A 13,258-nucleotide genomic window follows, 5' to 3' on the forward strand; every position below is an offset into this window, starting at 1 on the left:
TGCCCTGGTGTCTTTTGTGAGATTCATACTCTTCTTTGGACTACTTGTAGAAGTGCTGATATCGCTGTGTGCCTAAAAAAATGACATTACGATGAAGAGATAACTCTCCTGAATGTCCTTTTGGGGCTGTTTTAATATCTACTCATACATTATGTTCTTCACTGACATATTTACTATTTTCTGAAGAGTAATGTCCAGAGTACAGAGGTCCAGACTTTTGGCCAGTTTGCCTGCAAGTGAAGTTTCTCAAAAAGCAAAAAGGCACAGCGAGTCTTTACACAGTCTGGGCTGGCGAGGTGAGCGGCCACATTTAGGAGGTGAATGTAGACCTGTTTAGGGGGTTCAGCCCAGATGAGACTGGTTAAATACCTGCTGATTTTAATGACTCCAGTGGGGTCATGTAAATAACCAGCCTGAGTCAGCCACAACCAATCAACACGGGGTAAAGCTCCAGGTACCTACAGCTGAAGGATTCACAGGGAAACGGTGAATCTCCTTCATTTGGGCATTACTGACAGTGAACCTATGCACCATTTTAATCTACTTTCCTGGGACTCACAGTTTATGGGCACCCATGTACCTGTATTTTATTAGATTGTTTTTAAAGAACACATAACAGCCTTTTCCTCTCCTGTTCCTGTCCTGGGCTATAGCCTGTATATACCTACAGCTACTGGCGTAATGCCCTCACTGCGGAGAATAAACACCGATGTGGTCCAGTAAAAAAAAAAAAAAAAATACACAAAAAACTGCGAACCCCCTGCTCGGTCCATACAGAAGCGGAGAGCCGGAACATCAGCCGGCTCTCCTCCCTAATAAGATACCCGGTGTGCGGCCACTTACTTGGTGTTGGTCCGGTTCCAGAAGACGGCGTAGCGGTCGGCCACCACTTTGGAGCTGGGCTCCTGGCTAAAAACACACATCAACAGCACCAGGCAGACAAAGAGGACCATTTCCACTTGCAGCATCACTACAGCACCAAAAAAAAAAAAGAAAAGAAAAGAAAAAAAGAGCAAAAGCAAACTTCGGCACGTATTCCTCTTCGGTGCGGGGCTCAGTCGGCGCTTGAACCGGGACAGGTGACGCCTCTCATTCACCTGTGGCCGCGTGTCTCTGGCGCAGTTTGCGATTGACGCACGGGTAGAAATGCGCACAGCACAGAAGAAGAAAAGGCAAAAAAAAAAAGAAAAAATACAAAACAAAATTGTTAACCATTCAAGGGGGAGATGGCACTTGTTCGGGGCTGGCGGTGAAGGTAAAGTTAAAAAAAAAAAAAAAAAAAAAAAAAAAGCCAAACGCGTCGGTCAGTGTGTTGTCTGTCTGATGCAGTTCGAGGGTCCGGTTCAATCCCAACGCTTTATTGTGTCAGCTCTGACAAATCCGTGTTGCGCTGACAACAACAACAACAACAAACAACAAGAAGAAAATCCTCTTCCCCTCTAACGCGCAAACAGTGATCCTACACGTACATATACACAAACACACACTCAAAACCACGCGCGCACACACACACACACCGATGCGCAGCACAACAGGCAGTGTCTTCTGTGGTGTGATAATGTTCCCTTTCTGCGGGGGGAGCTACCGGATTGTAGCCTCTTGTCAGGACAAATGACAACTGCTGAACTCTTCTTCTTCTTACTCCAAACCCAAAGAGCAGGGGGATTATTCAGTCCGAGATGTGATGGAGAGGAGAGAGAGAGAGAGAGAGAGAGAGGGAGAGGGAGAGAGAGGGAGAGAGGCTCAATGTGTCCGATGACGCCGTGTGGCGCACGTCAGATGTCCACGTTCTCCGGGCAACTTTTTAAAGCCATACAGTCAGTCCGGCGTTTGAATGGCAGAGCTCGACCCGGTCTGTCGTCTCCGGCGTGCAAAAAAAAGGGGGGGACGTTATCCTTTCTTCAACGATTTACCGAGTTGTGGAGACGGAGAGGGGTTGGGGGTGGGGGGGTGGGGAGGTGGGGGAGGAAAGGGGGTGTCAAGGCCGAGGTGGGGAGGAGTCCTTCTTGGTGTAAGAGACTACGGACAGCGCTGTGTTTTCTCATGCGCTCCTCTCTCTCTCTCTCTCTCTCTCTCGGTGTGGAGACGCTTGTTTGTGTCCGCATCCAAAAGTGTCACCCCCCCCCGCCACGGCCACCTCCTCATATGAACGCCATCGTGCGACGTGCAGCCGTGAAGGAAAGCTCTGGTTCTCCCATGTGCGCGCCGTGCAGTCCTCCTCCTGGTCTCTCGGTGTGTGTGCGTGTGTGTTACGGTGTGTACGTGTGTGTTGGTTTTTTTTTTTTTTCTTTCTTTCCTTCTTTCTTGTTTTTTTTTTTTTTTTTTTTTTAAGTGGGGGGTGGTTGTTAGGTTTAAAACGCCGGGACGAGCAGGAAGGTGAGGGCACAGCCAGGCAGCTCCAGACGCCGACTGAGAGAGTGGGTTCGGTTACGGAGGAGCGGGGGAGAGTCCCATTGGTTTAAAATGATTTGAATGGGCGTCGCTCGAACAAAGCCAAGCCCCTCCCCCTTCCTCCTCCCCCCAGCCTAAAACCGAGCTAATTCAATTACTGAGAGGTAGAGCTGGAAGGTGGTGGTGGTGGTGGTGGTGAGAGGGGGGGGGGGGACAGGACAGGGACCGCTTTTAGATACTCCGCTGTCAGATCCGTCCGATAAGTGCGCACGGCGCTATTTAATTACATGCAAACGGACGCAGCGGACCGAAGAGGAGCGTCGGCTCAGGTTACCGTCCCAGTTCAATTTAACTCAGTTCCAGTGTGTTTTTTCTAATAACACAAAAAGAGGCCCCCGTGTTCAGGTGATACACACTGAACGTTAAAATGGACTAATATCCTAACTATAGAAATCTGAATATGTATTCATGAAGGAGGAAAAAAAACGAAATAAATAAATAAATAACCACGCCTTTGCTTTTAAATTGATGTTTTTTTTGTAATAAATATTTGAACTACTATTAATTGTAAGGAATTCTCCTCCTGAAAGGGGTCATATCTCTCCCCCAGGTTTGGACCTAACAGGGGGGGCGGCGATGCCGTGCAGGTTCCCCGGCAGCTGTAATCTGGGTGGGTGGGATGGAGGGGGGAAGGGGGTGGGGGTGGGGGGGTTCAAGCCGCCGCTCCAGCGCCCAGACGCCCCGCAGTGGCAAACAGGCGGGATAGCTGACTCAGAGCCCCCCCTCCCACTCCCAAAAGTTTTCGGGCGCGCCAGAAGAACCGTGTCTGTCGTCGCCCTAAATCAGACAAGTGCTCACAAGGAGGATTTATGAAACATTAGAAAATGAGCAGCAGGCCAAAAATTCAGGTGGGAAATCACTAACGAAAATAACTGTAACATGAATTCATTTAGATACAGCGCAGGGCGTCTGGAGTGGATTTATAGTGACCCGGCCCTGTGGCATGTTTAAAAAGTGGAGCTATTACTTCAGATTTAGGACAGTTAGGTGGTTAAATATAATTTGTATGTGCACGGGTGTGTGTGCGTGTACGTGCTTTTGTACAGCCGGGGTTAAAAATCCATTTTTCAAAATGGAAAACAACATTTTTCTCTATACATTTTTGTCCATATAGCAACAATAGATTCCAAACAGAGCTGTGTGTGGTTGCACTAGAATATCGTTGAAATATTAGTAAAGTAAAATAAATGAACAAAAACCTAACAAAATATAGACATTTAAACCTAAACATTTATTATTCTGAAGAAGTAAGTCAAGATTTTTGATATCTTTGCCTCTTCTTGCTTTATCTGTGATTTGTCTGGTCAGATATTAAATAAATATGAAAATAAAAAATATAATGGTAAAGTCTATTCAAGACTGACCTTAAGTCAACGTTTTTCTTCATGCAAAGTCAACAAAATCAAATGCAGCCTGTTCTAAATGTTCAATGTGTGTGTGTGTGTGTGTGTGTGTGTGTGTTTGTGTGCGTGCAACAGGTGCTATTTGCTTCAAGGATACAGGAGGAGAAAGAAAAAGGAGAGGGAGGAGAGAAGGAGGGAGCAAAGCATGAGAGGGCAGCTAATATTTTAAGATAATCCTCTTGACCTCTTCCCTCAGACTAGTGTAAACTCAGGGCCATGCACTTACGGCTATCATTACACACACACACACACACACAGAGAGAGAGAGAGAGAGAGAGAGAGAGAACGCTAGAGAGAACCATGCACACATACCACCACCACACAAACTCTGGCAAATTTTATCACAAAATTTCAAAAGCATTTATTGCAATGTACACACACACACTCAGAGAGGGCACTGTCAACTACCAGGGGAGGATGGGGTGGGGTGGGGAGGTCAACATGGAGGTCAGTGAACATGGCTGTTTTCACACCCACTTTACAGCCGTGACTGCATTCCTCTCCTGCTGTGGCCAATCTCTCTCTCTCTCTCACACACACACACACACATGCTTGATAACAAGGATATTTGACTGACTAGTGCACACAGCGCACACCCCCAACCGCTTTCATTTTCTCTCGCATAGAAACAGAGCTTTCCCCTCGCCATCGCCTCCTTAACCTGCTGTCACTATCATAGTGGGTTGCGTTGATTACTTCTCATGCGGGCTCATTTTCTCCCTCACCTCCATCCAGATGTTCCAGCAGAGTGCTGCAAAGATGGCCTGAACTCTTGAAAGCTGTTATTTGATTGATTAATGAGCAGTAAAACAAAGTTAACACGGACATTAAGTGAGCAGGTGATGTGGTGTTTGAGTGGGATCAGCATTTCATTCTCTCATAAATTGTATACGTTCACATTACGGCAAGGATTTTTATCTTCCTCCAAAAAACTATTTAACGTGGAGGACTTATCGTCCAATTCAATTTTGTGTCATGATTCTGGTAATGCATTTTTGATGCAGGATAACTGGTTTCATCAAGGGATTCAATTTGATATATAGAACTCGTTTTGGCCAGAAATGGCAAGTGCCTGGCTTGAAGCCCGAGATTTTCCTCCTCTCACACACACTGATGTGTACACTCACACAGCCAGGGTCACAGCAGGGTTACAGGGGAGGGCTGACTGGGTGGTTCATACCCCCCCCCCCTTTTTTTTATGTTATTGTTCTTTTGCCAATGGGACAATTAGAGTCTGCATCATAACACAGACTCATTAAAAAGATGTGAGAATGTGGCTCGGTCTGTCTGGTGTCAACATGGCAGGTCAGGCATGCCAACAGGCAATTATGGACATGAAAAGCAAAAAGGAACCTTTGAACAAGTTCTCTTGAAAATATCTGTCAATTAGAGGTATGTGACAGCTTCAAAAGACAAAGAACATGTCAGACTGTTTGGCAAAGCATTCATTAAAACTATGTGTACAATTTAATCACCTTCTCTCAGTTGGGATCTAGTGCATCCATTAGATGTGACTTTCATTAATCAGTGATGAGATGCCCTTACATGAAAACAGATATAAAACTAAACCACAGACAAAGTGGCACCTTATAGGTATTATAGCTTGCTTTTAATGCTATAAACCATAAAAAGGAAGCATTAAATCTGCTCTCAAGGCACGTTTAAAATCATCTTCATTATCAAATGTCTCTAATGTATACATATACTCAGTAACAACAGCAATAACAGTGCATTACAACGTAATGCAAACTCCTCATGTTGTGACACAGAACATCGTGGGGATACATCAAGCAGTGTACAAGACACATGTAACCGTTATTCGTACAGTGGAGCTCCAAATCTCATTGACATACATCTCACACATCTATAAATATGATGCTCTTTCACAATCCCAGGATCCTTGTCAGTTAGAATTGCTCATAGCACTGTGAATGCATTTTGCTTTGTAACCCCATTCACATATCATATCATACATCAGGCCCCAAACTGAAAATGCATATTAGGCTGGGTTACACATGAGGAGAAAATAGAATGCCACCTCTATGGAGCGCACATGAGTCATTTTCATAGCTATTTCAAAAGATAATCATCACAAACTTGACAAACTTGCTTGACAAACCAATCAGTGTCACAACTTACACCTAAAAATCACATCGGCCACCGTAACAAAAAAAAGGTGCACAATTTAAACGTTTTGTGTCAGTATCTTGAGAAACTTGAGAAAAACATCTCTCATTTGTCTGAGCTCATTGAGACCATTACCTCGCCTCTCCAGCTCACCCACTCACTCTCTCTTCATTCTCCACTGCCTTCCTCTTTAAGATGCATATTAGATTAAAGATTTTATTGTCACAGTCAATGCACTTAGAGCATTGGCAAACTAAATCACAGGGAGACAGCATGTCATAGAAGAGACACCTTGGGTTGACTAAGTCATGACGAGCCAGCACAAATCGATGAGAGGGACTAATCGGATGTATCTGCTGGGACGAGACCTGCCCTGAATCCAAATGATGGACACCAGATGGGGACTGATGTTGCCATTAGTATACCGTCAGTGCAGTAGATAGAGCAATGTAAGGACAAGGGCTTCCCATTCAATGAGGAATTGGGTTTTCAACAGGGACAGCCAAGGTCCTCCTATTCACGAAGGGAAAGTGGGAAGCGACGGGGGCAATAGTTTGCCTGTATTTGTGTGGATGCAAGAGGAAAAGAAACAAAAGTAGTAGAAATAGAAATAGGGTTTTGTGTGGGTGTTTGTGTGCATTTGATGTCCTCACAAGGACAGTGAAACTAAGAAAACTTGGTAAACTGTTATGACTGACTAAATTATTGTGATCTAGAGCTCTCCCAGGGTTATGGTTTGATTGGGTAAACATATTCAAATAGTTTTAGCTTGGATAAAGTTAGGGAAAGGCCACAGTCATAGTTTAAAACATACTTTGATATGAAGTATGAGAAAGACCATTGTCCCTTATGAACAATGGTAAGACATATAAAGACGATGCTGGCTGTTGATAAGAGACAGGCTGCAGTTTGCTTTTTGTACCTGCTGATTTAGTTATCTTATAAGTTCAAGCTAGCTGTTTTGCCCGGCTGTTTGGCTTTGTTCTCAGCTAAGACGAGCAATTGCTGGCATACTTACTGTGCAGGCAAATGAGTGGTATTGATCTCCTAATCAAAACTAATTCTCTTTTAAACGTATTTACCCCAAATTTCTAATTATCTGTGTGATGACTTGTCTCTCAATCCCCCAAATCGTATAGATATCCTTTGCATGCATGACAAGAATCTGCTTTCGAGGTCCTCACAAGCATGAAGAGCGTGAGTGCATCTATGTGCACACAAACCTCCTATCTCAATATTAAGACTTTGATCGTATGTGGCTCAGAGAAACTTTTGCTTTTAAAGTCTAATCTTCTATCACAAAGTAAATATTCCAGAGAGCAGTTTTACTTTCTCAGATGAATGAAAAGGTCCACACAAGTTTGTGTCTCCAGGGGTTTGGGACATGCCATCAGTTGATAAAGAATTAATAAGAACATTCTTCATACTTCAGCTGAACGTTATCAGCCAACACTGGTGTGAAAACAGCTGCTTTATGCCTGACCTGTGCTCAGTGTTTCAGCAGCTTTAAGGTAACGCTCTCAGTTTTTTTGCTTACCCATTTTGTCCACAGTTAAATCAATTAAGGCCAGCTCACACATGCACAGACAAAGATCACAAACAGCCCCACTGCCCCAGTGGTATAAATGTTATTTGGCCTGCAACAAAGCAGTTTGTTTCTTAATGTCTATGTTTGATGCATTATGTTGTGCGATACTTCATCACACTACATACTAATGACATTCAGCTCCAGCTGTGTGCACTCTAACTTTACTTGCAAAGAAAGTGTCTAACTCTGTGTGTGTCCACATGCACATATCCACACTGACACACTGATGATATGTGCTTGAGTACCCACCTCAATGTGTGTATATGAGTTTACAATCTGTTATATTAGCTCCAACTGGATTGAGCTACTTTTTCTTGTTGCTGTTTTAAAACATTTTGTGTATTACTTCCAGTGGGCAAATACAGGGTTAATGATCAAGAATACATACCATTGTGGCATTTTATCCTTAGATCTAATTCAGAGAAGTCTAACTTATCCTCATTACAGGGACCTGTAGAGGAGCAAATGACAAATCACAGTATGCGATAATAAAGGTGACACTGTGAAAATCCCTTGGCTGGGATCCATCTCATCATTATGAGAGCATTATGAATGGATGTAATAAAAGTGAATTAAGACAGGACACCGCTGATATAGATATTATGAGCACATTGTCCCTTCCCTAATGTGAATGGTGCTTCAGCTGGCTTTTGCAATAAGGGCTGCAGTTTGGAGAGGCTATCTTCAACTCTGAGTAATACTTACAATACAATCATGACCAAAAAAAAAAGCTGGGAGGAGAGAGGGTGGGCAACTATCAAGTCCTTTTTTTGTACTCTCTCTGCTCTTTCATTATAGCTATGAATGTAAAAAGTCTTTGATATCCCTGGCTACAGTGCGCAACGCAGCAGCCATTCGCCTCTATGGGGCCTCGCGTCTCTCTCTTTGAAGTCCCAGGAAGAAATTGATGTTCCACTGTCCCTTTATGACTCTTCTGTCGAAAGAAAATATAGATTCATAGGCCCAGGACAAAGCTAATAGCCAGGCTTGTTCAAAGCAAAAGAGCAGAATAAATGTGCCGTGTGTCAGTTGAAGCCAAAGAACATTAATCTCTTATTAATACCAGTTGATTCTCCTTTCAAACTGTACTTGCTCTGCTTCTGTCTTTCCCTCTCTCTCATTGTCTGGTGGGTGTTGCTCTGTGGAAAAGGCCGCCATTGAAGAACTCAGCTATACATCATTGATGAGGGTACAATAGCATTAGTGTATGCTTAGCCTGCTAATTCTCACTGCCATTATGGAAAGTTTTCTAATCGGGCCATTTGTAATTCCACACATAAAAGGATAAACTGCGATCCAAGCTTGTGAGAGGGCTTATGACACTGATCAAATTAAGATCATTCCCTCCCAACAGGAATACCTGATAATGAGAAATACAATTGCCACAGAGAGTATCACTGACAGGCTATTGACAAAGAGATTCGCCCTGTGGTATTCATGAGTAGATATTTGTTATGCATATCGCATATGCAAGACTGTTCTCAGCTACAGGCCATCCATTTTCATATACAGTGCATTTTCTTTCCAGAAGTGTTATTGCAAACACAGAACCTAAACAAAATGACATCATTATGTGTGTGTTTGTTAGGGAATACTTTTACAGACAGTTTTCATACATATTCATACAGTCATACATTCCTGACTGTATGAATATATGAAAGCTTCATAGCCCCCTGATGTGACAGAACATCTTTCTTTCTCCAGATATAACTCAGTCACACAGATAGGCCATTTCCTTCTTAGTCTTAATTAGTTTTTGTTTGTTTGTTTGTTTGTTTGTTCATTTGTTTGTCTTGTTTCATGGAGGGACATATAAAAGGTGGACTTCCATGTGATTTTCTTCCAGTTGTGTTTGCATGCATTTGCAACTGGCAAGACACATACAAAACCCATTACGATGACATGCCGCACGGATTAATCTTTTAATGCTTGCACACATGGAAAGTGTAGACGTAGCAGGGCTGACGTCCTCACATGCATAATCATAGACACGCAGATGCGAAAATATACCTTCTGAAAATTATGGGATAGAAGCCATCAGGGTGTGTTTTTCTTCCGAAAAATGTTTTGTATAATCACATCTGATAGGAAAGTGAGAAAACACGTTCTCTGGCACACTGTATGGAACAATGAAAATTTTGTATAATAAAAATATGTCGCCATTCAGCTCACACACTGCACACAGTATTTCTACACATACCCATTCGCATATTTGGCCCCCTGCCGTGACTTATGACTTTCTGGTGTGGGAGTGATGCTGGTCACACCTACGTTTTGATGTCATCAGTATCCTCCCCAGTGTTTTTGTGAAATATGGTGTCATCACTCAAATCCCCACCCACTGATAGGATCCAGGGAAAAGTGAGGTCACTCCAGTTTCCCCAAATGTAACATCATGATGACTAAATAGCAATCCCAGGCAACAGGTCAGCACCACCAAACCACGCAGACCGGAAAAATAATGTTGCTGCTATCATCAATGAAATATACAAATTTCGTGTCCTTAAAAGTCATAGTCACAAAACTCATCAGAAAAGTTTATGTGAAAGATAAAGAGGGTTCACAAAAACAACTATAAGGTTTAATCGCTTAACTGTAGTTCAGTTTTAATGCGCTCACGTTTTTGCATATCCCACCATCAGGTTTGTGCCTTACCCGAAGGACAAGGGCATGGTTTCATTGTTAGAAACAATTGAATTCTGTTTACCTGGACTTTCTCAAAATCTAGACAAATAAAACCAAAAATAATTTGCACAAGAGGTAAGTGGTCTACGATAACACTTTGGATATGACAATGTCACTACTTTGCACAACACTCTCCCCCAGAGGGTGAGTAAAGATCGCATTACACAACCTGATTATCCCTGTGTGATAAGTATCAATGTTACATATCCACACACCGTACACCCACACCTGCTAGCAGGCCAGCAGAACACAGATCTGCCCTATGAACCATCATGTTTGACTAATACCAACTTGTCAGCACTATATATCCCTGCAGCTCAGGATATCGGAGCAATTACCTTCATACAGCACAGCCTAGGAGCACAGAGGTCATTGGAGCCCAATTCATCTCTGGGACCCAGTCAAACAGACCCTGAGAGCACCAACGCTGACTTCTTAGGGAAAAAGGAGCTTGTCATAATTAGTAGTGACATTTGCTGACAGAGAGGCCAAGCAGGCCAGGCCTCCATTGAGATGTTTTAACATGGAGAAAGAGAGAAAAAGATCCATCATATTGAGAGTAGTCGTTCACCCTCCCCTCTAATGGATGCCATTGCCTGAGGGATATTTGAGCCAATCAGCAATTTTCCAACCAAATCATTTGCATCATAAACTGCCTCTCATGATGAGCTTTGAATTCATTTGTCACAACAGTGAAAGACTGGGAATGAAAAAAGTTCAGCGTTTTTAACAATGATTCAAACTCAGACAGTTGTGTTATGATTACAGTTTTCTTTTCATAGTCACTGAGAAGCCCTCACAAACACAATACTTTCTTCACTTTCAGAAGTTTTATTTAAAAAAATAACTGTTAATTGTTGGTTTCATTTGAATCCCACACAGCCAATAAAAAAGGAAGAGTGCTTCCCCTTTGGTCCCTTCTTGCTCCTTATAAATAGTAGTTAGAAGAAATGACTCAAGTCTGACAGTTTTCCACAGTTAGAGTGATGTTAAATATCAACCTCTGCTTCTCTGCTTTTCAATGTGACCTAACTCTTCAAATGCAGAGTAGTATGAGAGCGTGTAAGAAGAACATCAGTGGGGCAACTGATAAACCTGTTGCTACTGATACTGTGTGTATCTCCCCAAAAACATCACCACTAGTGAAGAGAGAGATGAGAATGCAAGGAAACCAAGGAAGCCGGATAAGGAGACAATAGAGAAATCTCAACTTCTTCATGCTTTGAATGTATAAGCAGCCTGGATTTTCTGTGCAGAAATTTCCCAGATAACTTGATGTCATAACAGCTACAATCATGTAATCCCCTGCCATGGCAGAGTGGGGACAATAATATCTGAAAAGCTATTATTACTTTTAACAATTGTATGTGATATATTTGCAGTATTTATATGTTAGTGAAGTCACATGCACAAGACTGCAATTGGAAGCACAGTAAAATATGGTTTCTGTGTACCTTGTAAAAATGACAACAAAGTGCCAAGACGTTACTCTGGGTTTCCATATTGTTGTTTGATCTGTTTTTCAGGACTTAGATTTCATTTTCAGAAGTTTCAGAGTTTTTCTTACAGTTCATTATCATCTTAAACACAGCGACAGTGTACACTGCAAAATACTGCATTCACATATTGGCTAACAGGCTACCATGACAATACATCTGGTGTCGATCAGACATTCTTAGGTCAGAGGCAGCGGGATATTTAGCATTTCCATCAGAGAATCCAGATGACAAGGTAATGTCTTGGGCAGAGACAGCGGCTCATTAAATTACTTGTATTACTCTCATCTTTTGTGATCCAGAAGAAAAATGGCCGTAATAACTTTTAAGACCATGAAACATAACATTGTCACAGTCCAGATGAAAAATGCCCTTGTGTAATTTTTCTGTGTACTTTACAAGTTCATGCAGGACTAAATAGTGAACATTTTTGTATCCTTTCTTGTTTGCCTAGAGGCTGAAATGTAAGACATATTACTCTAAATATATGTTGTGTCAGCCAGCATCAAATCAGCCGTTTCTGTTGCATGTGTTGTGTCTGAGCATCTGTTTAACGAATCAGGTTTGTCACATCTTAAAAAAACGTGGCAATGAGAGCAGACGGATGAATCACTTTCAAAGGTGAATGAGAGAAAGCGTGTCTCGATCTGCTTGCTGCCACCCATGAAGTGTGTTTACTCTCTCACCTGTAGCAATATCCCAGTGGCTTCTTTCTCTGTCTTTACTTCCTTCCTTCTGTCTCTCTCTCTCTCTCGCTCACTTCCTTGCCCCGGGCAGGGCACGAGACCACCTGCCACTGGTGGAGCAGGAACACAGGCAGCAATGACAGCTCTACAATGGATTTTCACATCACTGCAAGCCAAGAAGCCCTGTGGCGAAGGGAGTAGGGTGGGGGGGGGGGGGGGGGGGGGTTAGAGAGGGAGAGAGATCATCAATTGCCAACCCCAGGGAACAACCAATTAATTATGCAAGTCACACAATGACTCCAACAATTGTGGCAGAAGTACATGTTGCGTGGTAATTGGTCATTTAAAGCAACATATATGTTACAGTAATGGGGTCACCACTCACTGCAGTTTTGTCACATTCTCACGTGGGTTTATTGCTGCTGTTAAAAAAAGATTAAAAAAAAAAAAAAAAAAAAACTTTTTCTCCCATGTCTTTGAATTAAGAGATGGTCTTCCTCAGAAGAACTGTAGCTATAGATGTTTGGTCAAATACCTCTGCTTTCACCGCTGAGAGGAATGCCTTTGTTGCTGAGAAGTAAAAGTCATAATCCAGCACAACCCTTTTTTTTTAACCTTAACCAAGGTCTTTTATTCCATTACTCCCTGGGCGTAGTTTGGACCTGCTTAAATGGTATCACGCTGCACCAAGCCCTGACCAGATCTATTACTTACAGTGTCTGAACTGCAGAGAACAACCACCGCGACCCAGTTTGCTGTGGTCCTGTCTGGTTGCAGGGTCGACCATGAACATGAGACAGCCTCCCCCGGTCACGATACGGT

General features: G+C 42.8%; 1 protein-coding gene across 2 annotated transcripts in view; it reads right to left on the reverse strand.

The window, feature by feature from the left end:
• efna5b (ephrin-A5b) overlaps window positions 1–1,234 on the reverse strand; it is an 86,519-nt gene extending 85,285 nt beyond the window's left edge. For both annotated transcript variants that reach the window (XM_029510810.1, XM_029510809.1), the window contains exon 1: window positions 844–1,234. In XM_029510810.1, coding sequence (XP_029366670.1) covers window positions 844–968 — 125 coding nt within the window. In that variant the 5' untranslated portion in view covers window positions 969–1,234. The remainder of the gene's footprint in view (window positions 1–843) is intronic.
• Window positions 1,235–13,258: the final 12,024 nt, after the last annotated feature.

This window comes from Echeneis naucrates, chromosome 9, assembly GCF_900963305.1.
Source record: "Echeneis naucrates chromosome 9, fEcheNa1.1, whole genome shotgun sequence".
In the NCBI taxonomy this organism is placed as follows: Eukaryota; Metazoa; Chordata; class Actinopteri; order Carangiformes; family Echeneidae; genus Echeneis; species Echeneis naucrates.